Raw genomic sequence first — 26627 nt, forward strand, 5'->3', positions numbered from 1 at the left:
CTCGTACACGCGCGGCTCCGCTCCGTACTCCTCGTATACACACTGCTCCGCTCCGTACACCTCGTACACACACGGCTCTGCTCCGTACGCCTCGTACACGCGCGGCTCCGCTCCGTACACCTCGTACACGCGCGGCTCCGCTCCGCACACCTCGTACACACCCGGCTCTGCTCCGCACACCTCGTACACACGCGGCTCTGCTCCGTACGCCTCGTACACACGCGGCTCTGCTCCGTACACCTCGTACACACACGGCTCTGCTCCGTACACCTCGTACACGCACGGCTCCGCTCCGTACACCTCGTACACGCACGGCTCCGCTCCGTACACCTCGTACACACCCGGCTCTGCTCCGCACACCTCGTACACACGCGGCTCTGCTCCGTACGCCTCGTACACACGCGGCTCCGCTCCGTACACCTCGTACACGCGTGGCTCCGCTCCCTACACCTCGTACACGCGCAGCTCCGCTCCGTACACCTCGTACACACGCGGCTCTGCTCCGTACACCTCGTACACACGCGGCTCTGCTCCGTACACCTCGTACACGCGCGGCTCCGCTCCGCTCACCTCGTACACACGCGGCTCTGCTACATCCACACTGTAAACCCCTCCTGACCCCACACATAACCTCCACCTCATCCAGCACCATGACAACCAGCACAGCAGAGTCCTGCATCCACTGAGGCCCCTGATCATGTGACCCCTGACTCCTCCCCTCCTGTGACCTCATCACAGGTCCTGTGCGCACAGAGCAGCCATATATGTGGTGGCGGCTCTGCAGGTGTAGGTATGTGGAGATCCCCCATTACTGGGCGCAGGGGGCATTAACCCCCTCAGTGCTGAGACTATTGTGACCTCTGCCTCCCTTATTCCTAGTGCTGTGACCTTTCTCTTTCCTCTGTATCAGGTTATTACAGGATGAGTTGTATTTTGTCGCCATTTTCGACTCCATATTATGTAACTGACCAGTTTCTACTCACATATATTTGAGCACTAGAAGACAGACGGCCGCTCTTCTATTATCTCTAGATCAGTACCCTTTGTACACACACTGCCCCGCTCCGTACAGTAACGCTATGTGCCCACGATGCAGAAATGCTCCGGATTTTTTCCTGAGCGTTCTTCACTTGCATTTCTGCATGCGGGTTATCAAACGCTTTCCAAGAGATTTTAGCATCACTTGGAAAGTGCTTGTCAACTTGGTCACACTATATAAATCCATGTAAACGGCATGGATTTATATAGTGTGACCGTAAGAGAATTGTTAAAAATAAAAAATAAATCTATACTTACCTTCCGATGGCCCCCGCAGTCTTGCTTCGTTCCGTCCTGGCTGCCGGCAGATCGCGGTACACTGAAGGACCTGCCGACATCAGCGTCGCGTGACCCGTAACATGACTATGACGTCAGCGCAGGTCCTCCAGTCCATCGCGATCTGCCGGCAAGGGAGGAGGAGCACACCGGGGGCCGTCAGAAGGTAAATATAATATTTTTTATTTTATTCTTTTTTTTACAGTTTCTATGGTACCCGGGTCCGGAGGAGAGTCTCCTCTCCTCTAGACCTGGGTATCATCCGCACATTGGAACGCGTGGATTGCACATCTACATATACAGTGATGCATAATCCATGCATTCTACTGCAAGTCAATGGCGGCGAAAACGCAGCACTTCCGCAAAATAATTGGTAGTGCTGCGTTTTTTTCTGCAATGATAATCCGCAGCGGAAATTTCCGCAGCATGTGCACAGCACATGCGCATTATCATTGGAGAACATGGCAGGCCTTCTACTATGCGTTTTTTAAGCGTTTCTGCAGCGTTTTTGCTGCTGCGGAAACGCTTCAAAAATGCATTGTGGGCACACAGCATTACTCCTATTGCCAGATCTCCATCAAAGTTTTCGTAGTAAACGGTATATGAAAATGTAATTGAATAACAACATTTTAAGTCTCGTATTCCAGTTTAAAAGTCTGACTTGATCGAGGTCCAGTACTGTTAAAAGTGCTTCAGGCATCTGCTTTTACGCTTGTAAGTGGTCATATATGTGCCGTTGCAAAAACCAGCAATAGTCCTCCATCACGTTGGGATTCCAGTGGCCTTGATATCTGTTCTCCGTTGAGAAATATCTTTATGGAAGCTTTATCCATGTTCGTCACTTACGTGTTCCGAATTGGGTGGAAAAAAGTCGAGATGGGAATGTAAGAAATGCATTTTCAATGACATTTGGCAGCCAAGTTGTTCATATTCTTTAAGCATGTAGTCTGCTAATTCAGCATAGTTTTCAGCTTGTCTGTTCCCAAGAAAGTTCTGCACTACTAGTACAAATGCATTCCAAGGTACAAGTTCCAGAGAGTTGAGTTTTGTTTTGAACGTGTCATCATGCATTACTTTGTTGATTTTGCCTTTAATGTTAGCCTCAGTTTTCAGTGTGCTAAACTTCTTCAACTACTGGAAACCATTTCCATCACGATCAATTGCAACTACAAAAATTTTTATTAAACCAAGTTTAATGTGAAGTGGTGGAAGATAAACTTGAAGTGCATCAGACAGTGATTTGTGTTGTACATTGCACTGACCAACTATGTTCTTGACTGTGAGAGGCTACTGTCTCATTTTGTAATGATTGCGGTCATCACGACTGTTCCATAGGCACAAGAAACACATGCTTTGTGTACCCTAACTGTAGGTCAAGCAACAGTGCTACCATTTTCAGGTCAGCACAAATTTTCCATTAATGTTCTGAGTATTTGACAATTTTGAAAATTAACTCCATAGAAGCTGTGAAGACCTGCGGTCTTCCGTGGGCATTATACTACTCAGACAACACAGGGTGAGGGTAAAACAGCGCGGCAATACTTTATTGAACCACAAAACGGACAATAAACACATGGAACAGCCCCAGCAAATACCCAAGATGGTACAACATTACACAGTCCTCACCCTTCCGCTCTGCCTGCCTGGAATAGAACAACTGCGACTTTGGGACTTTAAGGGCCAACCACCTCAACCAGTGGCCCCCCCTCTTCTGGCGGGCCCACACAGAGAGAAGGTAGCGACAAGCTTAGGAAGCTAGCAGTCCATCGAGGAACAAGGCCAGGTCCCACCCTGGCCTCTCTGAGAGATTCCATGGGGCCAGATGACTGGCAGGTCCCAATCTGGCTTCTCCGAATGTGCCCACCCATGGGTTACAGGCGACTGGAGGGTCCCACCTAGCAACCCCAAACAACATATCCATGGGGCCAGGTGAGTTCATCGTCCCAACCTGGTCTCCCCAAATGTATCCATGGTCTCTCTGATGGTCAATGGAGCAGATCCGCATCTTTCCAGTCAGGGCTATATACCCTTAAGCTAGAATCATGTAGAATCCAAATCTGTGTCTGTTTGGGTAAAGCCATCCTACCAAGCTGATGGTGTTAAGAGAGTCTGACCTTTGATTCTCCTTGTAAACAGGGCTGTAGAGTCGGTAAGCCAAACCTCCCGAGTCCTCAATTTCCGCGACACCGACTCCCGAGTCCCTCCTACATTACTCATGTTTAAGTGATAAATTTACTGTAGTACAGATTAATCTCAGCTAAAAGTTTAGATCCTTAGATCAGTAATAGGAGAGATATTTATAGGACATTTAATAACTTTCCCAAATTCTTATGAAAAAATATTCCCCACAAGCTGCATTGAACTACTGTACCCAATTTATTATATATTGTCGGAGTCGGTCCATTTTATACCGACTCAGACTCCACCAAAATGGGCTCTGACTCCGACTCCACAACCCTGCTTGTAAAGTCTCTTTTCAATCTCTGTTTCAAGTCTCACTGCTACAGAAGCACATGTCCCTTAAAATAGTTACAGCTGTACTTGCAAGTACACATTCACAGGTAAGGGTGTAGGGAGGGCATTACTCACATGGCTCAGCTATCATTGTTTGAGCTAATCTATTTACATAGTTGGTATAGTAGGGGTCTCTTTAAATAAACATCATTGTTTCAGAATTAAAGAGGAGACAAAAATCAGGGGTATACAAATACTGGTCTGTTCTTGACCAGCCACATAAATACTCATACACTTACAAGTCAACACAAAGATAATAGTGTAGTTCTCTTGGATTAACAAATCTAAACATCTGGCTTTTTAAGATTATAGGCTGTATCGTCACCTTGACGAAACTCGGGATAGAGAAAGGCTGCATGAGCTAGTCACCAGCCAATATTTGTAGTGGTTTTGGGTGCGGTGGAGTTTGATGGAGAATTATGTTTAGAGAAATAGTGAATGGGTTATACATAAAAGGACTTAGATTAGATGTGTTTTTAGGGAGCGTCTAAAACTATGTAAGTTGTGGTTAGTCTTAATTGCTTGGGGTAGAGCATTCCAGAGAGTTGGTGCAACTCGGGAGAAGTTTTTGGTGCCGGGAGTGGGAGGTACAGATTAGCGCGGATGTCAGTCGAAAGTTGCTTGCGGAGAGTAGAGAACTGGTAGGCCTATAAACAGAAATGGGGAAGGAGATGTAGGGGTGTGCCGCACTGTGGAGAGCTTTGTGGATGAGAACAAGCAATTTAAATTGGATCTAATAATGTATGGGCAGCACGGTGGCTCAGTGGTTAGCACTGCAGCGCTGGAGTCCTGGGTTCAAATTCCACCAAGGACCACATCTGCAAGGAGTTTGTATGTTCTCCCCATGTTTGCGTGGATTTCCTCCGGATTCTCCAGTTTTCTCCCACACTCCAAAGATATACTGATAGGGAATTTAGATCGTGAGCCCCCATGGGGACAGTGCCCATAATGTCTGTAAACTGCAGTGGAATTAATGGCGCTATAAAAGTGAGTAAAATAAATAAATAATGTATGGTCAGTGAGTTCAATGACTGGCACAGAGTGGAAGCGTCTGAGTAACGATTAGCCAGATAGAAGACGCTGGCTGCTGCGTTAAGGATAGACTGGAGAGGGGAAAGTCGAGTGAGAGGCAGGCCAATTAATAGTAAATTATAGTAGTCAAGGTGGGAGTGGATCAGGGCAACAGTGAGAGTTTTTGTTGTTTCCATGGTGAGTAAGGGGTGGAATCTAGAGATGTTCTTCAGGTGCAACTGACAAGAGTGGGCAAGAGATTGTATATAGGAGGTGAAGGAAAGATTGGTGTCAAACATAACACCCAGACAGCGAGCCTGCTGCCTAGGTGTTATTGTGGTGCCATACACAGAGAGGGAGATGTCAGATTTAAGGAGGTAAGTAGATGGCGGGATCAGAAGAAGTTCAATGTTGGAAAGGTTGAGTTTCAGATAGAGAGCGGACATGATGTTGGAAACTGCGGACAGACAGTCACTGGTATTCTGTAGTACAGCGGGGTTAAGGTCAGGGGATTAAGTATATAGTTGCGTGTCATCAGCATAAACATGGTACTGAAAGTCAAATTTGCTGATGATCTGTCCACTTGGGTCCGTGCAGAGCGAGAAGACGGCCAAGGGATACAACCCCAACCCCAAGGGATATAAAAAGTGAGAGGAAGAGGAGAAGTGGAGCCAGCACATGATGCACTGAAGGAGTGGTTAGAAAAATAGGAAGAGAACCAGGAGAGAGTAGTGTCCTTTATGCCGATTGAGTGGAGCATAGAGAGTAGGAAATGGTGGTCAACAGTGTCGAAAGCTGCAGAGAGGTCAAGAAAAATGAGCAGAGAGTAGTCGCCATTACGTTTAGCTGTCGAAAGGTCATTGGTCACTTTGAGTGCAGTTTCAAAAGAATGTAGGGGGCGGAAGCCAGACTGTGATGGATCTAGAAGAGAGTGAGTGGAAAGGTAACGGGTAAGGCAGAAGTAGACCAGGCGCTCAAGGAGTTTAGAGATTAGGCGGAGATTGGAGAATGGTCTGTAGTTATTTGTGCAGGATGGGTGAAGAGAGGGTTTTTACCAGTACGTCCATCATAACGGCACGACAGGAGTTAAGTCCTCTATTCCTCTAGGGACAGGAAACACATAAGAGGTTAAAAGCCCCCCCTCTCATCACACCCTCAGTGTTTTTTCTGTCCCTAGCAGGACAGGACGCTATGGAGAGGTTCTCTGAAGATTGAAGTTACCTGAGAGCCAGGGGGATCGGGGGGGTCTGAAAACTCTCCCCTTCCTTCGGTCCAGAGGCTCTATGCTGATACCCCACTGCGGGGGTCCCTCAGCCTGAAAACCGCCGTTTGCTGCTGTATCCCTCGGACAGGGGGCACTGAGCTTTGCACTGACCCGCCGGCGTTGTTATGAAGGGCCGGCGTGCGCTCCACGGAGGAGCGCTGTGTACGGGTGACGAGACTTCCGGCCGGGAGGCGGAGTCAGGAAAGCGGACACCCGCTTTGGGCCGCTGTGCGTTCCAGGGTGGAACGCACGCCGAGCGCTGTGTATGGGAGCTGAGACTTCCGGCCGCGAAGCGGAGTCAGGAAAGCGGACATCCGCTTTGGGGAACGCACGCCACATGGGCTTCTCCTTCCGGCGCCGGGAGACGGGACTTCTGGCACCCAGACCATAGGTGCCCCGAGGCGGTGGTGAGCCTCTAGGGCACATTAGGAATGGCGGTTATCGTTGGGGCGTGGCTACCAACCTTGATCAGGTTGTACCCTATAAAAGTGTACACCTCAGCCACACACACTCTGACACCATGGAATCCAATCCTACACAGTCAGAAGCCCCTTCAGAGTCCCTGGGCAGTGTGAGTATAGTCTCAGGCCCTTGCCTGGATAATTGAACCCTGTAATCCAGGAAAGGTCTTTTATTAGCAATCTCCTGTGTCCCCTTTTTTCTGAATTAGGATAGGGGAGCTCAGAGGTCCGGACCGTCCTCCAAAAAATCCAAAAGATATGTATCCTGTAACACTAAGCTTCAGGACTCACATAAAAAGAGGCTGTGTAAAGAATGTATAGCTGAAGTTTTAAAAGAAGAAAAAGCTTCCATTTTGACAGACATGAGATCTATGATCCGTGAGGAGGTCCAGATATCAGTCTCGAGCCTTATACCTTCCCATTCGCAGCCTTCACCCCAAATAGTTCCACCCTCTCCTCTTCAGAAAAGATCCAGGTGGGAGATGGAAGAGTTGTCTGAGGAAAGGGAATATTTAGACTCAGCATCAGAGCACAGTCTGGAAGAGGATGAGGATCGCTTCTCACAGTTACCCTCACAAGAGAGAAAAAAATATGTCTTCTCTGCAGAACATACGGATGAGCTATTGAAATCCGTTAGACATACTATGAACTTGGAAGACACTCAGGTCTCCCACTCCAGACAAGATAAAATTTTCACGGGTCTAAGGACTCAGAGGAATAGAGTGTTCCCAGTAAATGAGCATCTAAAAGCGATGATTATGGAGGAATGGGAAGAAGTGGAAAAAAGACTCTTTGTGCCAAGAGACTTTAAATCCCGTCTTCCTTTCAATCCGGAGGACATCAAACTTTGGGAGGAAATCCCTAAGGTAGATGTCCCAATAGCGAAAGTGGCTAAGAAAACGTCCATCCCCTTTGAAGATTCGTCTTAGCTCAAAGACGCAATGGATAGGAAGGCGGAGAGCATGCTCAAGAGAAGTTGGGAAGCCTCAGCAGCCATAATCAAATCTAATATTGCTGCCACTTCAGTGGCAAGATCCATGTGCCTCTGGTTGGACGATCTGTCAGATCAAATTAGGTCCGACTCCCCTGTAGAAATGCTATCAGACTCTCTTCCTATGTTAAAACTGGCAACACAATTCATGGCTCATGCCTCAGCCGAATCGGTCAGGTTCGCAGCTAGATATACTGTACTATCTAATACCGCTAGACGGGCAATATGGCTAAAAATGTGGTCGGGTGATAGCCACTCAAAAAATAAGTTGTGCTCAATTCCTTTTTCGGGTACCCGGGTCTTTGGTCTAGTGTTGGACGAGATCCTAGAAAGCGCGTCCAACAAGAAAAAAGGGTTTCCTGAGGATAGGGTTAAAAGATACCGGCCCTTTCGTGGAACCCGTCGATCCCCTAAACGTGATTACAGGGGTAAGGGTAAGACGGGGAGATGGTCTTACAGGAAGGGAGGAAAGGACAGAGCAGATCAGGTCGCCTCTGGAGCCCCAGCTAGACCATGACGCCTTTGGAGTAGGGGGCAGGCTTCGTTTCTTTCAGGACAAGTGGGCGTCCATTAAAAAAATCAATGGATCCTACGTTCCTTAGGGGAAGGTTACAAAATAGACTTCTCCCATACTCCCCCTCGTCGTTTCCAAATCACTCGTCCTCGCTCCCCAGTAGATCTCAGAAGTCTGTGGCAGGATATATTAGTCCTTCAATCCCTACACGTGGTAAAACAGGTCCCCCCTTCAGAGCAAGATTTAGGCCATTATTCCTCCTTCTTCTCGGTGTTAAAACCCTCAGGCAAACGCCGTACGGTTATAAACCTCAAGCCCCTAAACCAGTGCGTGGAATACAAAAGGTTCAAAATGGAAACTATAAAAACCAGCATTCCATTGATAGAGAAGGGATCGGTAATGTGCACCCTAGACCTCAAGGATGCATATTACCATGTTCCAATTCACCCAAGTCACCAGCAATACCTAAGGTTTGCTCTAGAGCAAGAGGACACAGTACACCACTTTCAATTCACTTACCTACCCTTCGGTCTATCCTTGGCCCCCCAAATATTCACAAAGTTTATGACAGAAATAGCGGCCTTCTTAAGAACACAGGGGATTGTAATCATCCCTTACCTGGACGATATATTGTTGGTGGCAGAGTCAGAGTCTCTTCTTCTCAGTCAACAAGATCATACGGTCAAAACCCTGGAATATTTGGGGTGGAACATCAATTGGGAAAAATCAAGCCTCCATCCAAGTACTACAAAAGTATTTCTAGGGGTACTTTTAGATTCCAGTCTTCAGAAGTCCTCCTTGCCCCAGGAGAAAAGAGAAAAAATAAAACTGGAAATTTACAACTTCAAGAAACGGAAGACTACCTCAATCAGATACGCCATGCGGATCTTAGGATTGATGACCTCATGCATTCCGAGCGTGAAATAGGCACAAGACCGTTACAGAAATCGATCCTGTCAGCTTGGAACAGACGACCGTCGGGATTAGACAAGAAAATGAGACTGTCAAGAGAGCTAAAAAAAACTCCCTTTCCTGGTGGACAGACCCTTCAAACTTAGAAAATTGAGTAGACTGGATCCTTCTTCCTTCAATCCAAATCCATACGGATGCCAGCCAAAAAGGCTGGGGAGCAAGCATAGGAAACAGATATCTACAAGGGATGTGGCCCAAAGAGATACAACACAGGTCGTCAAATTTCAGGGAGCTAAAGGCGGTCTGGGAAACTCTTCAAATATGTCAACATTTGCTCAGAGGAAATCATGTAAAAGTTTTCTCAGACAACAGCACCACCATCTCTTTTCTTCGTCGACAAGGAGGTCCAAGAGGGAAATGGTTACAATCCTTGGCGGCAAGAATTTTCCACTGGGCGGAAAGAAATGTTCTTTCAATATCGGCTATTCATCTAAGGGGGTCCGAAAATGTGGTAGCAGATTTTCTCAGCAGAGCAAGAGTTGGTCCCTCAGATTGGGAGCTGAATTCAGATGTGTTTCATCAAATCATTCAACGATGGGGCATCCCTTTCATAGATCTGTTCGCGACAAGAAAAAACAGGAAGCTGCAGCGCTTTTTTTTCTTGGACCCAGCCGACAGCCCAGAAGGAATAGGTGCCCTTTCTCAATCATGGGGAACAAAACTGGTGTACGCTTTTCCTCCAGTCCCTCTCATCTCAAGAGTACTAAGGAAAATCCAACAGGAGAGGGGAGCTCTTATTCTGATCGCGCCTTACTGGCCCAAAAAGAGCTGGTTCCCTCTGCTACACCGGATGTCGGTGGATCTCCCATTCAGACTCCCAGCCAGGAAAGATCTTCTATTGCTGGGTCCCTTGTTACATCCGAACATCCAATTCCTCCAACTGACAGCATGGAACCTGAGAGGTGGATCCTAGCCTCTAAAGGCCTTTCTCATCGAGTAATTACAACTCTACAAGCCTGTAGGAAACCAGTAACGTCAGCCATCTATTCTAGGATCTGGAAACAGTTCTGTAGCTTTGCAGGTCAGTCTGTGGGAAATTTGTCTCGCCCCAATATTCCAAAGATACTGGATTTCCTCCAAGAGGGGTTTGATAAGGGTCTGAGGCCAAATACGTTAAAAGTTCATATCTCGGCCCTAAGTGCTTTTTTGGACTACTCCTTACTAGACCACCCATGGATATCAAGGTTCATAAAAGCAATTTCTCATTTAACCCTAGAACGCATACCTGGGCCTCGCAGGCCCGCCCTGTTAATTGTTTTCTATTTTCTGCAAGATTACTTTAGTTAGAATTTTGAAACTCTAGGTATTCCTCAGGTATATAGTTGTTTGTCATTTCAAGTTGTTCATTTATTTTATGTTACAGGCATTTTAGGTATAACAACTCTGTTTTGAAAATACCCATTTTTATGGTCATGCGTTCTAGGGTTAAGACCCACGATAAGGAGTCTAGTACCGCTGTGGGATCTGAACCTGGTGTTGAGAGCTTTATGTAAGTCTCCCTTTGAACCGCTAGAAGAAACATCAGTAGACCTGCTTTCTATGAAATCAGCCTTTCTTGTTGCAGTTACTACAGCGAAACGGGTAGGCGAGATCCAGGCTCTCTCAGTTCTAGACCCATACCTTAAGATTCTGGAGGACAGATTGGTTCTTAAACTGGATCCCTCCTTTCACCCTAAGGTGGTGTCTAGTACGAACCTGAATCAAGAAATAATACTGCCGTCTTTCTGCCAGTCTCCCAAAAATGAAAAGGAAAAATCCTTCCATACCTTGGACGTCAGGAGGGCAATTATTCGGTATATAGAAGTCACAGCCCCCTGGAGGAGAGACTCAAACCTTTTTCTGCAATTCTCAGGTGTGATTAAATTCCAGAAAGCTTCTTAGCCGACTCTAGCAATGTGGTTGACAAGGACTATCGTCCTTGCATATGAATCAGAGGGGAAGGATCCCCCAATTTCTCTTAAAGCTCATTCCACTCAAGCAATCTCCGCTTCTTAGGCGGAGAAAGCGGGAGCTTCAGTAGGCCAAATCTGCCAGGCAGCAACCTGGTCTAGTATATCAACATTCAGTAAACATTATAAATTGGATGTATTGTCCAGTCAACAATTAGCCTATGGCCGTAAAGTCCTTCAGGCTGTAGTCCCGCCCTAAATGTTCCATTTTTTGATTTGGTATGTCTCCTGTCGTGCCGTTATGATGGACGTACAGGTAAAATAGGAATTATTCCTACCGTTAATTACTTTTCCAGGAGTCCATCATAACGGCACCATGTTTCCCTCCCCTGCTCTTGACACTAATGTGAATGTAACATTGGTATATGTGTATAATAAAATAGAGTTGCATCCATCCTGGTTTAAATGATTAGTACAAACACTTAGGCTGTGATGGGGGGGGCTTTCAACCTCTCATGTGTTTCCTGTCCCTAGAGGAACAGAGGACTTAACTCCTGTCGTGTCGTTATGATGGACTCCTGGAAACGTAATTAACGGTAGGATTAATTCCTATATTTTTAATAATGTAGTAATGATATAGTGTTTGAAGGAGGATAGGAAGATAGCAGAAGAGAGGGTGAGATTGAAGATTTTAGTTAGGTGAGTAGTGACGACTGGAGAGAGACTGGAGTAGGTGTGAGGGAATGGGGTCAGTAGTGCATGTATTAGGACAAGAGGAAGAGAGGCGCCTGGAGACAAATGTTGGGAGTAAAGGGAGTCAAGGCACTTGGTGGCTGAGAGCTGATTTCCTGACGGATATTTTCTCTGTAAAGTAGGAGGCCAGATCATCAGCACAAATGTCTGTGATAGAGGCCTGCGCTTTTGGACTGAGGCGGGAGTGAAAGGTGTTGAAGAGTTTTTTTGAGTTCTTAGATAGCGAGGAGATCAGGGTGGTGAAGTAGGTCTGTTTGGCGAGGTGAAGGGCAGAGTTATAGGTTTTTAATATAAATTTATAGTAGATAAAGTTCTCTAGTGTGCGAGTTTTCCTCCATAGGCATTCGGTACTCCTAGAGCATTGCTGGAGAAATCGGGTTTGCGATGTGAGCCAGGGCTGTGTTACTCTGTGTTTGCAGGTTATGAGGGGGAGGGGTGCTACTTGGTCCAGGGTGTTTCTAATATTGTCATTGTAGTAATATAGTTCTAACATTTCTTTAGATAATGACAGATCTCTTACCAGATCATCTAAATCTGATTGGCTGTACAAGTGCGGCTAACCTTCCGGTTGTTCTGGATCAGGGAAAACATCATGCCCATCAACATCTCCTTCATCAGGATCAGAACTATCAGTTTCAATTGCCGTTCCTGTTGAGGAAGGGGCAGTCACTGGATTTTTTACATCATGTGGTACTGGTTTACGAGCAGGCTCACAGTCCGGATACACAATTTGTGACTTGTTTCTCTTTGAATATCCAGCGATTTTAGTCATGCAAAAATAACAGTCTGGATGGTGATTTGTCTGCTCGCTCCAAACCATCTTCACTGCAAAAGCTATTCCTTTCCTTCTACCATTCAACCAGTGCGTTAGCCCAGAATAACAGACAGTGCAACAAATATGAGGTGCCCAGCTTTTCTCTTGATCTCCAATTTGACAGCCAAAGTAATACTTGTAAGCAAGATACACTCGCTTTGTAAGATTCTTGCGCTAATCATAAGTAGTATATATGCCACATGTGTAGCAGAAATTGTCTGGATTAACTCATTTGCTTGTATCCATCTTAAGTTTTAAAACTGATTGCACTATAACAGATCACTTTATTGAATTCTGTCAAGCTTGCCTTATATACTGACTGGTGACATCAGCTGATAAACCTGTCTGAGCACATCTGGACAGGTCTGAACATCAGGGCTGTGGAGTTGGTAAGCCAAACCTCCGACTCTGACTCCTCAATTTCCATGACACCGACTCCACGACTCTGACTCCCTCATACATGGCTCATGTTTAAGTGATAAATTTACTGTAGCACAGATTAATCTCAGCTAAAAGTCTAGACCCTTAGATCAGGAATAGGACAGACATTTATAGGACATTTCATAACTTTCCCAAATTCTTATGAAAAAATAATCCCCACAAGCTGCATTGAACTACTGTACTCAATTTATTATATATTTTCGGAGTCGGTCCATTTTATACCGACTCTGACTCCATCAAAATGGACTCCGACTCCACAGCCCTGCTGAACATGTCTGTTAAAATGTTTCTAATATTTAATGCATTAATATACGTGCAAAGCTGATTCACTTGTAATCACTTAAAATCTAGACATGTCAGGCAAATTTGGAGTTCGCATTTGGAATCGGCGCTTTCAATTTAGTATAAGGCTATGTACCCACGATGCAGAAATGCTCAGGATTTTTTCCTGAGCGTTTCTGCATCTCCCTGGCAGAAAAAAAACGCATGCGGATTGTACCTGCGTTTTCCTACCAGGGACATGCTTAAGTGAAGCGTTCTTCACTTGCATTTCCGCATGCGGGTTGACGAGCGCTTTCCAAGCGATTTTAGCATCACTTGGAAAGTGCTTGTCAACTTGGTCACACTATATAAATCCATGCAAACGGCATGGATTTATATAGTGTGACCGAGAGAATGTAAAAAAATAAAAAAATAAATGTGTACTTATCCTCCGATGGCCCGCGCTGTCTTGCTTCACCGTCCCGGCTGCCGGCTTTGGTGGATTGAAGGACCTGCCGACGTCGAGTGACCCGTCACATGACTCTGACGTCAGCGCAGGTCCTTCATTCCATCGCGAAGTGCCGGAAAGCAAGGAGGAGCGCAGCGCGGGCCGCCAGAAGGTAAGTATATATTTATTTTTTATTTTATTCCTTTTTTTACAGCTTTTTAATGGTACCTGGGTGTGGATGAGACTCTCCTCTCCTCTACACCCGGGTACCATCCGCACATTAGAACGTGCCAATTACGCAAGTACAGATGCAGTCTTGCAGAATTGGCGCGTTCTAATGCAAGTCAATGGCGGCGAAAACACAGCACTTCCGCAAAATAATTGGTAATGCTGCGTTTTTTTCCGCAATGATAATCCGCAGCGGAAATTTCCGCAGCATGTGCACAGCACATGCGGATTATCATTGGGGAACATGACAGGCCTTCTACCATGCGTTTTTTAAGCGTTTCTGCAGCCTTTTTGCCGCTGCGGAAACGCTTAAAAAACGCATCATGGGCACACAGCCTAAATCACGTGTTTTTCTCTCAATAGCAAAATCATTGTTGTGCAGTGTTACACTAGTATATACGATTTATCTCTATGTATATTTATAATTATTTGTATTCAACAGGCGGAGAAAAAGTAAGATATTTTTGTTCCTATAAGACTATTGAAAATAATGAAAATCAATTACAACATAGTCATTTTCTCTTTTTTTTTTTTTTTTTTGAGTCTCCCAGGACTTGAACCGACAGCCTCTATAATTGCAGACATGAGTTAAAGCCACAGGCTCTGTGATGTCACTGGGAGAATTTTGTATACTTGATCTGTATTGCAGTCACTAACCACACAGGCAGATTATACTGAGACATAGAGATACAGTACATTGTATATGGCAGTGTATTTTTATCTCTCTGTATTCTAGAGGGAGAATAAAAGAGATTTTTTTTTTCTTCACATAAAATTACTAAAAAAATAATGAATAACAATTACATAAATGTCTTTTGTACTGCGCTTTTTTAAAAAAATAATAAACCTCACTGATCAGCAAATAAAAAGGACATATTTGGTGTCCCTAAAATCGTAATGACCGCCTGCACAACACCAATCGGTAAATGGTGTAAAAAATGGTGGCATTGATATTTTTTATCTATTAAACCCATAAAAAATGTAACACTGAGGCCCAGTCACTTTTTCTGCATAGAAATTCTGTTGTGTTGAACTGTCCAAGCAAAGTGGATGTGATTTCATGAAAACTGCTCCTGCTGTAGTCTAAAGACGAACTGTGCGGTTTTGGTGCTTTTTTTTTTCTAGAGCAGGGGTGCAAATCTCCAGTGCTCAAGGGCCACCATCAGTGCATGTTTTCAGGATTTCCTTAGTTTTACATAGGTGATAATTTAATCACCTGCAGAGATGATGATTCCAATACCTGTGCAATGGTAAGGAAATCCTGAAAACATGCACTGCTGGTGGCCCTTGAGAACTGGAGTTGTGCACCCCTGCTCTAGAGGCTTCTATGTGGAGCTTAAAAAAAAACGCATGTAAAGAACTGCAGGTAATTTTTTAAGTTCGGAATCAAAGCTTTTCTATACTACAAAAGACATATTTAGGCTGTGTGCCCACAATGCGGATTTAATGCGTTTCTGCGGCTGCATTTCCGCCGAAAAAACGCATTGTCTGCCATGTTTCCCAATGATAATCCGCATGTGCTGCAGGTTATCATTGTGGAAAAATCCGCAACACAACCATTTCTTGTGCGTAAACTCGGCGAAATCGCCGCCATTGACTTGCATTGAACCGCATAAAATCCACATGTATGCATGCGGATGTTATGCGGTTCAATGCGCGGATGGTACCCGGGTCTGGAGAAGAGGAGACTCTCATCCGAGCCGGGTACCATTAGTAAAAGAAAGAATTTAAAAAAAAAACAAAAACATTATACTTGCCTCTCCGGTGGCCCCCCGGTCTCCTGTCCGGTGGCGTCCTCTGTCGTCGGCGTCTCGCGGTGTTCTGAAAGGACCTTCGCTTACATAATTTAGTCATGTGATGATCATGCGACCGCTGACCTGTCAGCTGACTAAATGAGGTTAACGCAGGTCTTTTCAGAACTCCGCGCGACGCTGAAGACAGAGGACGCCACTGGAGAAGGAGACCGGGGGCTGCCGGAGAGGTAAGTATAATGTTTTTGATTTTTTACGTCTTAATTTTTTTTTTTACTATTGATGCTGCATTTAAAGCCGCATAAGTTGGTCACACAATATAAATTGGAGGCCTGACAGGAAGTGGTGGAGGCGGAGCCTGCCGTGTGCTGCAAGAGTTGTGCTGTGTGTGGAGAGAGCTCCTGGGAAGGGAGGAGAGCCAGGTGGAGGTGACTGAGCGGACCGGGAGGACCAGTAGGAGGCGACCGGAGGGACGAGCGCAAGAGAGCGCTGTGGCAGCGTGCAGTGCCGGCCAGCGGAGGGTGCCAGGTGGTGGTGACCAGGAGGTGATCAGGAGGACCGGTAAGAGGCGACCGGAGGGACAAGCGCGCTGTGATAGCGTGCAGCGTCCCTAGAGGAGGTGAGTGAGGGGCAGGAGGCCACGATAAGCGGCCCTACTGAACCCAAGTTTGTACTGTACTGTATTGTAATTGTATTGTATTCCCTAGTCCATATTTAATTGATTACCCCCCCGTCCATATTTAATTGATCACCCCCGTCCATATTTAAATTGATTCCCCTGAACACCCCCGTCCATATTTAACTGATCCCTCTGACCACATTAAATTGACCCCCCGTCCTCATTTAATTGATCCCCGACCACCCCCCGTCCATATTAAAGTGATCCCCCTGACCACATTTAAATGATTGACCCCCCCAGCCCATAATTGAGTGATCCCCCTTGTCCTATTTAATAGATTCCCCTTGTCCACTTTTACTCATCCCCAGTCCCTATCTATTTGCCTTATCCCCCACCATATTTAATTAACCCCTGTCCATAATTAATTGATTGATTCCCCAGACCACAATTAATTATTTCCCCAGTCCATATTTATTGATATTATTGATACTTATTGATCCCCAGTCCTTAGTTAATTGACCCACCGTCCATACCTATTTATTTGCTTTACCCCCCATCCTATTTAATTAAACCCCCTGTCCATAATTAATTGATTGATTCCCTAGTCCACAATTAATTATTTCCCCAGTTCATACTTATTGATCCCAGTCCATAGTTAATTGACACACCGTCCATACTTAATTAATCCACCTGACCCACTCAGCTGATCCCCCGTCCATACTTAATTGATACTTAATTGATCCCCCGTCCATACTTAACTGATCCCGCGCCGATATCTAATCGATACACTTGCACATCCCTAATTGATCCCCGTCCATACACCTATATATAAATAATTGTGTTTTGTACTTGTACATATATACTGACTGTATCCCCATATTTAGAATGACGTCCATGTTGGCCGGAGCCGTGCAGTGTACATCTTGCGCAATGTATGCATTCCCTGAGCTACCGCTCAGGGATCCATACTGCTGCGAGAGATGTGAGCATATCGTGCACTTGGAAGCCCAAATCCTGGATCTAAGTGCTCAGATAGCGGTACTGAGGAGCATCGACAACATGGAACGGAGTTTGCTGCTCACCGAGCAGACACTCAATGGGTCAACACTGGGGGTGGAGCTTAGTGGGGAAGCGCAGGCTGAACAGGCAGGGAGCTGGATAACAGTTAGAAGGGATAGAGGGAAGAAGTATAGGAAGGCTGGTTCAGAACCGGCATTATTGGAGCACGACAGATCCTCTGACCGCCGGGGGAGTGTATGCTCCAGTAATGAGGGGGAGGGGGGAAGTGTAGGGCAGGCTAGACAGGTCCTGGTAGTGGGTGACTCTATTATTAGGGGGACAGACAGGGCAATCTGTCACAAAGACCGGGATCGCCGAACGGTGTGCTGCCTTCCTGGCGCTCGAGTCCGGCACATCGCGGATCGGGTTGACAGGTTACTGGGTGGGGCTGGCGAAGACCCAGCGGTCATGGTCCACATTGGCACCAATGACAAAGTGAGTGGTAGATGGAGGGTCCTTAAAAATGATTTCAGGGATCTAGGTAGGAAGCTTAGGGCAAGGACCTCCAAGGTAGTTTTCTCAGAAATACTACCAATCCCGCGAGCCACACAGGAGCGCCAACGGGAGGTTAGGGAGGTGAATAAGTGGCTAAAGAGTTGGTGCAAGGCAGAAGGGTTTGGGTTCATGGAGAACTGGGCCGACTTCGCTGTCGGCTACAGGCTCTACCGTAGGGACGGGCTGCACCTCAATGGGGAGGGTGCAGCGGTGCTGGGGAAGAAGATGGCTAATAGGTTGGAGGAGTTTTTAAACTAGAGACGGGGGGGGGGGAAACCAAGGAAATAGGTGGGATGTGAGGCAAGCAAGGGGGAAGGGGAGAAGTGAATATAATGAGGGTGGAGAGGGGGGTGGGGATAGTACAGTTAGATCGTTAGAGAAGAATAGGATGCTAAATAACCCCAAAGTTTTATCTTGCATGCTGACCAACGCAAGAAGCCTGACCAATAAGGCGGATGAGCTGCAGGCGCTTATATCGGAGGAGAGGTATGACATCGTAGGTATAACAGAGACTTGGCTAGACGATAGCTACGACTGGGCGGTAAATTTATTAGATTATAGTTTATTTAGAAGGGACCGGAAACAGGGGAAGGGCGGAGGAGTCTGCTTATATGTAAAGTCACGTCTAAAGCCCAGACTAAGGGAAGATATAGGAGAGGGAGAAGAGGGGGTCGAGTCCATGTGGGTAGAGATAGAGGGGGCAAAAAATAATAATAAAATATTACTGGGGGTCTGCTATAAGCCACCCAATATAACAGAGGAGAATGAGAAACTGCTATTAGGACAAATAGACAAAGTAGCAAAACATAATGAGGTGATTGTAATGGGGGACTTCAACTACCCGGATATTGACTGGGAAACAGAAACCTGTAGATCGCAGAAAGGAAAAAGGTTCTTGACAAATATCAAGGATAATTATCTCTCCCAACTAGTGCAGGAACCAACGAGAGGGAAGGCCGTGTTGGACTTAATATTGACTAATAGGCCTGATAGAATAACTGAGGTACAGATAGGGGGGCACCTAGGTAATAGTGATCATAATATTATCAATTTCAAAATGCCCTTCAGTAGGGTTATCAATAAGGGAACAACTAAAACATTAAACTTTAGGAGGGCGAAGTTTGATCAGCTGATAGAAAACCTTCAACTTATAGACTGGGACAAAGTTCTTAATCAAGGAAATACGAATAGTAAATGGGAAACCTTCAAAAGAATTCTGAATACTCAGTGCGAGAGGTATATACCGTATGGGAATAAAAGGGCCAGAAATAAGAGGAAACCAATATGGTTGAACAAGAACGTAAAAGGGGCGTTAAATAGCAAAAAAGAGGCATTCAAGAGATTAAAACAGGAAAACAGCAAGGAGGCACTAATGTGTTACAAGGAAAAAACGAGAACCTGCAAAAAACAAATAAAAATAGCAAAAGAGGAAACAGAGAAACGTATTGCTAGGGAAAGTAGATCAAATCCCAAACTGTTCTTTACGTATATAAATAGTAAAAGGATTAAATCGAATAATATTGGACCGATAAAAAGTGAGGAAGGCAAAATCATAGAGAAAGATGAGGATAAAGCTAATCTATTAAATAAATTTTTTTCGTCAACTTTCACAAAGGAAAAAGAACTAACAGGCGAAATGAGAAGTGACAAACTTAATCCTCCACTAAGTATGACAAATCTAACCCAAGCTGGGGTACAGAAACGCCTCAGTAACATTAAAATAAACAAATCACCAGGACCTGATGGCATACACCCACGGGTACTAAGGGAACTAAGTAATGTGATAGACAGACCCTTATATCTTATATTTAAGGACTCTGTTGAGACTGGGTCTGTACCACTTGATTGGCGACAGGCGAATGTAGTGCCAATATTCAAAAAGGGAGCGAAAAGTGACGCCGGAAACTATCGGCCGGTGAGTCTGACGTCCGTTGTGGGCAAAATTTTTGAAGGCTTTATTAATGAGGCAATCATGGAGCATCTTGATGCTAATAATCTATTAACCCCGAACCAACATGGATTCATGAGGAATCGCTCCTGCCAAACAAACCTGATTGACTTCTACGAGGAGGTTAGCTCTCGAGTAGATCAGGGGGAACCAGTGGATGTCGTGTATCTCGACTTCTCAAAAGCGTTCGATAGCGTGCCACATAATAGGTTGGTATACAAAATGAGAATGATGGGGCTGGGGGAAAATGTCTGCAAGTGGGTAGCTAACTGGCTAAAGGATAGAAGGCAGAGGGTGGTTATAAATGGAATATACTCAGATTGGGTAAGCGTCACTAGTGGGGTACCACAGGGGTCTGTACTAGGCCCAATGTTATTTAATATCTTTATTAACGACATAGTCAACGGGATAAATAGTAAAATATCAATATTTGCAGATGACACAAAGTTATGTAAAAAAATTAATACAAAAGAGGACAGTGCAGACCTACAGAGGGATTTGGATAAGCTGGGTAGGTGGAGCATTAAATGGCAAATGAGGTTTAACGAGGAAAAATGTAAGGTTATACATATGGGAAGGAAAAATGGAAGTCACCAGTACTCACTGAATGGGAAATCATTGGGGAATTCAGAGATGGAGAAGGACTTGGGCATCTTGATTGATAGCAAACTAAATTGGAGTGCCCAAAGTCAGGCCGCTGCTGTAAGGGCAAACAGGGTAATGGGATGTATCAGAAGAGGTATAGCTGCAAAGGATGAGAACATTGTTCTTCCACTGTACAAAGCACTGGTCAGGCCACACTTGGAATACTGTGCTCAGTTATGGGCCCCAATATATAGAAAGGATATAAACGAGCTTGAAAAGGTACAAAGGAGGGCAACAAAATTAATAAGGGGAATGGAGGGACTGCAATACCCAGAGAGGTTGGCAAAACTAGGACTATTCAGCCTGGAAAAGAGAAGGTTGAGGGGGGACATAATAAATGTGTACAAATATGTTAGGGGACAGTATAGAGACCTTGCCCGGGATTTGTTCAAAAGGAGGGATATTACGGTAACAAGAGGGCATTCACTAAGACTGGAAGAGAAAAGGTTCCAGCACCAGCATAGGAAGGGGTTCTTTATGGTAAGAGCAGTGAGAATATGGAATTCACTGAGTGAGGAGACGGTAATGTCGGATTCACTAAACCAGTTCAAGCGGGGACTGGATGCATTTCTAGATACCAGGCAGATTTCTGCATATACTTAAAAATAAAATAAAATAGTAGGTTGATACAGGGATTTATTCTGACTGCTGGTTTCAGAGTCGGGAGGGAATTTTTCCTCAGGTGAAGATTGGCTAAATCATTTGGGGTTTTTGCCCTCCTCTGGATCAACTTTAGCAATTACAGAACTAACAGGTCGAACTTGATGGACGCAAGTCTTTATTCGGCTTTACTAACTATGTTTACTATGTTTACTATGTTTAAATCCATGCCAGTTGCATGTATTTATATAGTGTGACCAAGTTGTCAAGCACTTTCCAAGTGATGCTAAAATCGCTTGGAAAGCGCTTGACAACCTGCATGTGAAATCGCATATTTAAAGCTCTTCACTTACGCTTCTACCTGGCAGAAAAAACGCATGTAAAATCCGCTGCATTTCTGCATCATGGGTACTTAGCCTAATAGCAAAATAATTTTCCAATGAACGATAAATACAAAATCTTGATTACATTTTCTCCAATGTGTCCTCTTATTAGCTCCAGTAATTGTGTTATTACACAGGATTCTTCATGATGTTACATCGGCTCCTCTTTTTCCCCTTCAGGTCCCTACAAAATCGGATCCTCTCAGTGTAGGTTTTTCTATATAAGAGAATTTTCCTGATTGACCCTTCAAGGATGGATAGGGACAGGGATAAGATGGCGGAGAGGATATTGCCCCTCACCCTAGAGATCCTCTTCCGGCTTACTGGAGAGGTGAGAGATTCTGATGATGTCACATTACATCATTCTTATCTATGGGAATAACAGATTGACAGAACTGGAGAGGTGAGGACTCTGGAAATGTCTGTAGTGAGATTTATAAATGTGTCTCTTCATAACCAGGATTACACAGTAGTGAAGAAGACCCCTAGTGAGCACTGTCAGGCCCCTGTGTCTGAGGGATGGGGAAGACCCCTGAGTCCAATCACAGGGCCTCCACCTCACCCCCTGATACATGAGGACATCAATGACCAGAAGATCCTAGAACTCACCTACAAGATGATTGAGTTGCTGACTGGAGAGGTGACACTGCTGGGAATGCTGGGACATTATACAGTAATGCTATGAAGGGATCGGGGGATGACGGTATCATTGTATGTGTCAGGTTCCTATAAGGTGTCAGGATGTCACCGTCTATTTCTCCATGGAGGAGTGGGAGTATTTAGAAGGACACAAAGATCTGTACAAGGACGTGATGATGGAGGTTCCCCAGCCCCTCACATCACCAGGTAATAGACAGGACTAAATGAATTCAGTCCCTGTATGTGTTTCCTCCAGTTCTATCCAGTAAGAAGACAACACCAGAGAGATGTCCCCGTCCTCTTCTTCCACAGGACTGTGAACAAGAAAATCCCAATGTTCCTCAGGATCATCAGGTAGATGAAGAGAAGGGGTCATGTGATCTCCACTATGATGTGTAGACGGCTGTGAAGGTCTTATTCTCAGTCTTGTTTTATCCACCAGTATTCTATGTATTATACTTGTGGAATGAGAATTGTGGAGATGGCAGGATTAGAGCTGATCATAGATGTGACTTCTCCGTCTGTCTGTGATTTTTACATTATTTGTTTCAGAATGAAGCTCTGACCCATATTAATACTACAAAGACATATGTGAGGGGTGATGAGCAGAGTCAAGAGGAGATTCCTACAGATAACCGCCCAGGTGAGTAGTAACCACTGAATACACAGGAGTCACAGATCTTTCTCATTCCCTGGCTGTGGCTGCTTTTTTGGATTTGTACTCCCATCGTATCACAATTAAGTGGTAACAATTCTTCTGGTAGACCACCACATGCTCTTCAACCTCAAAATGTCCCCATTACATTCTGCCCAGATCTCTAAACTGCAAAGTAAAATGACAGCGTACATTAGAAAGATATTATGTATATGATGGGCCTCTAAAAGAAAGCAGAGGCTAATGATGCTGTTGCCTTCCTAGAACCCTGATATCTCATTGGATGAATCTACCTTCTCTTCTGTGCTGCTGAATGTTCTCATATGGTCCCTACAAGACCAAGTTCAGTCTTTTTGGCTAAACTTTGGTTTTCTGATGGAGACTTCATTCCATATGCAGTGAGGGGCAAATGTGAATTTCTGTACAATATCAGCAGAGTTACTCTTTATCCTGAGTTTGCAGGTTTTGTGAACAAAAAACGGACTAACTTCAAAGAGGTTCACTATCAACTAGAAAAAAATGGTTATGCCTATGAATCATTCATCTCAAGCATTTCTCTAAGTTGTGCGTGGTTGACGGCCAGGGCCGGCGCCAGCACCCGGGCAAGTGCCGGGGCCCTGAGCAGGCAGGGGGGCCCACTTGCGGTTGGTCGTGCTCCCTGCCGGGCTATGGGTGGAGGAGAGCGGTGTCAGCGCCCGCTCTTCTCCCCTGCTTGCTCAGGGCCCCGGCAGCCGGATACTTACCTCTCCCCGTGCCTCCGCAGATCCGCTGTCTTCCAGCTCTGCGCTGCCTGTGACGTTTCAGGTCAGAGGGCGCGGTGACTTCTTTCCACCGCGCCCTCTCCTGAGTCGTCACAGGCAGCGCAGAGCGGGAAGACGCCGGTGACACTGGAGTCTGGACCTGAGCAGCGGCAGCAGGTGAGGAGTGGTGAGGTGAGTATTGGATTTTTTTTTTTAATGTATGGAGGCATGGGGCATATGGGGAGGTGACAGCCTTCATGGGGCATAATATGGGGAGGTGACAGCCTGCATGGGGCATTATATGGGGAGGTGACATCCTGCATGGGGCATTATAATGAGGGGGGTGACATCCTGCATGGGGCATTATAAAGAGGGGGGTTGACATCCTGCATGGGGCATTATAAAGAGGGGGGTGACATCCTGCATGGGGCATTATATGGGGGGTGTGACAGACTGCATGGGGCATTATAAAGAGGGGGGGTGACATCCTGCATGGGGCATTATAAGGGAGGGAACAGCCTGCATGGGGCATTATAAGGGGGCAACAGACTGCATAGGGCATTATGTGGGGGGAACAGCCTGCATGGAGCATTATATGGGGGCCAGTATCCTGTACGGAGTGTTTTATGGGGGCCAGTATTCTGTATGGAGCAATATATGGGGACCAGTATTCTGCATGTAGCGTTCTATGGGGGCCAGTATTTCGTATGGAGCGTTATATGGGGGCCAGTATTCTGTATGGAGCATTATATATGGGGGCCAGTATTCCGTATGGAGCATTATATATGGGGGCCAGTATTACGTATGGAGCATTATATGGGGGCCAGTATTCTATATGGAGCATTATATGGGGGCCAGTATTCCGTATGGAGCATTATATGGGGGCCAGTATTCTGTATGGAGCATTATATGGGGGCCAGTATTCTGTATGGAGCGTTATATGGGGACCAGTATGCTGTATGGAGCATTATATATGGGGACCAGTATTCCATATGGAGCGTTATATGGGGACCAGTATTCCGTATGGAGCGATATATGGGGACCAGTATTCTGTATGGAGTTTTATATGGGGACCAGTATTCTGTATGGAGCATTATATATGGGGGCCAGTATTCCGTATGGAGCGTTATATAGGGGCCAGTATCCTGTATGGAGCATTATATGGGGGCCAGTATTCCGTATGGAGCGTTATATGGGGACCAGTATTCTGTATGGAGCGTTATATGGGGGCCAGTATCCTGTATGGAGCGTTATATGGGGGCCAGTATCCTGTATGGAGCGTTATATGGGGGCCAGTATCTTGTATGGAGCATTATATGGGGGCCAGTATTCCGTATGGAACGTTATATGGGGGCCAGTATCCTGTATGGAGCGTTATATGGGGGCCAGTATACTGAGTGGAGCGATTTGCCGGTTTCTGAGCTATTGTAGAATTTACAATAGATATCGCTCATGTAATGTAAGAAGTGAAATCTTTGCATTGTAAAATATATATATTTCTCTGCGGTATCTGTGCATCATGAATCGTGGTATGTGTTAAAGGGGCCCACTGAGACTCTTTCACCCGGGGCCCAGAAAAACCTGGAGCCGGCCTGTTGACGGCTCTGATTTATTCATATTTGCCAGAGAAATATTGGCACGGCTTGAGACCCTGGTTTCATGGCCTGACTTTACGTCATGAATTTCACAATGATTTCAATAGCATTGGTGACTATTTTTAACCCACAGATACTTTCTGGAAATTAGCCTGCAGTGGATGTTTTAGAATGAAAATTGCAAATGTGCTACTTTAGTGTCCAACACATAGTGCCCAGATGGTGCTTCGCACACCATAAATATTTACGTTAATTCTTTCCGCCAAATATTTGAATACTAACTCTGGTTTGGGCGCACTGCAAGGCTCAGAAGTGAGGGGGAAATTTAACTTTGGGAGAGCAGATTTTTCTGGATTGGTTTATGGAAGTCATGTTGCTTTTCAAGAGTCTTCCAGCGATTTGTAATGTGGAAATGGATAAAAGTGGGTTTCGTTTTTTTATGATCAGAGTAGAATTTTTTGTTGGTATGATCTTGGCCTAAATAATATTTCTTGATGACCTATTGATTCTAGTATTTGGAAAACTGAACAAATAAAAAAGGTCAAACATCATGATCTACTGGTTCAAGCTCTGAGGTCTACTATTGGATTATGAACTTTTTTTAAAAAATTTTTTCAGAATTTGCTATTTTTTTCGGCATTTTAGAAGTGTTAGAAAAATATAAATTTGTAAGTATATTTTATTCAGAAATAATAATATTTTTTCTTGACAGATGACTGTACCAGGAGATCAGAGGGACAAGTGACATCTGTAATTTTCAAATCAGAAGACCTTGATATCACACAAGATATAACTGAAGTGAATGTCATTACTCTAGATCAGGGGTCTCAAACTCGGCTGGGTATATGGGCCGCACATGGAAAAAATTTGAATTTGGGGGGCCGCATTCTTTGTTCAATGTGACATTTTTAGTGATACCATTTTTTTTGTATACACCTTTTGAACATTTTTGCCGTGTTTTTATGGCTTGGGTCGTTATGGATGTGGCGATAATAAACGTGCACTTTTTTGTGTTTACTTTAGTTTACATATAAAACAGCATTTTTAGTGCCCAATATTTTTTCATGCTTTATTTTATTTTTTATTTTTTTTACAATTTTATTTCCCCCAATTGGCCACATACAGTAATATTGTCTTACAATTAGCATCATATAGTAATAATGGAAAACATCTTGTAGTAATGTTCCCCATCCAAGTCCCCATCTTGTACTAATGTTCCCCATCCAGGTCCCCATCCTGTGGCTATGTGCCCCATCCAGGTCCCCATCCTGTGGCTATGTGCCCCATCCAGGTCCCCATCCTGTGGCAACGTTCCCCATCCTGGCGCCCATCTTGTACTAATGTGCCTCATCCAGGTCCCCATCTTGGGGCTATGTGCCCCATCCAGGTCCCCATCCTGTGGCAATGTGCCCCATCCAGGTCCCCATCTTGTGGCTATGTGCCCCATCCAGGTCCCCATCTTGTGGCTATGTGCCCCATCCAGGTCCCCATCTTGTGGCTATGTGCCCCATCCAGGTCCCCATCTTGTGGCTATGTGCCCCATCCAGGTCCCCATCTTGTGGCTATGTGCCCCATCCAGGTCCCCATCTTGTGGCTATGTGCCCCATCCAGGTCCCTATCTTG

General features: G+C 45.3%; 2 protein-coding genes across 3 annotated transcripts in view; both read left to right on the top strand.

Annotated features, from left to right (window-relative positions):
* LOC141271404 (uncharacterized) overlaps positions 1-26627 on the top strand; it is a 106246-nt gene that overhangs the window by 77049 nt on the left and 2570 nt on the right. The window contains exons 13-14 of the mRNA XM_073681490.1: positions 6774-7430; positions 8397-8564. Of these exons, the coding sequence (XP_073537591.1) occupies positions 6774-7430; positions 8397-8564 (825 nt within the window). The remainder of the gene's footprint in view (positions 1-6773; positions 7431-8396; positions 8565-26627) is intronic.
* On the top strand, positions 724-26199 carry LOC141271855 (uncharacterized). 2 transcript variants are annotated; one of them, XM_073682050.1, is made up of 7 exons: positions 724-790; positions 21556-21706; positions 21836-22015; positions 22098-22221; positions 22271-22368; positions 22567-22657; positions 25717-26199. In XM_073682050.1, the coding sequence occupies exons 2-7, from the start codon at positions 21629-21631 to the stop codon at positions 25905-25907; spliced, it is 762 nt and encodes a 253-aa protein (XP_073538151.1). In that variant the 5' UTR covers positions 724-790; positions 21556-21628; the 3' UTR covers positions 25908-26199. The 2 variants fall into 2 exon arrangements, with proteins under 2 accessions (XP_073538151.1, XP_073538152.1); XM_073682051.1 differs by lacking the exon at positions 724-790 and adding an exon at positions 2691-3243.

The sequence above is a fragment of the Phyllobates terribilis genome, unplaced genomic scaffold (genome assembly GCF_046119375.1).
Source record: "Phyllobates terribilis strain yellow unplaced genomic scaffold, ASM4611937v1 Scaffold_5__5_contigs__length_657084704, whole genome shotgun sequence".
Lineage (NCBI taxonomy): Eukaryota > Metazoa > Chordata > Amphibia > Anura > Dendrobatidae > Phyllobates > Phyllobates terribilis.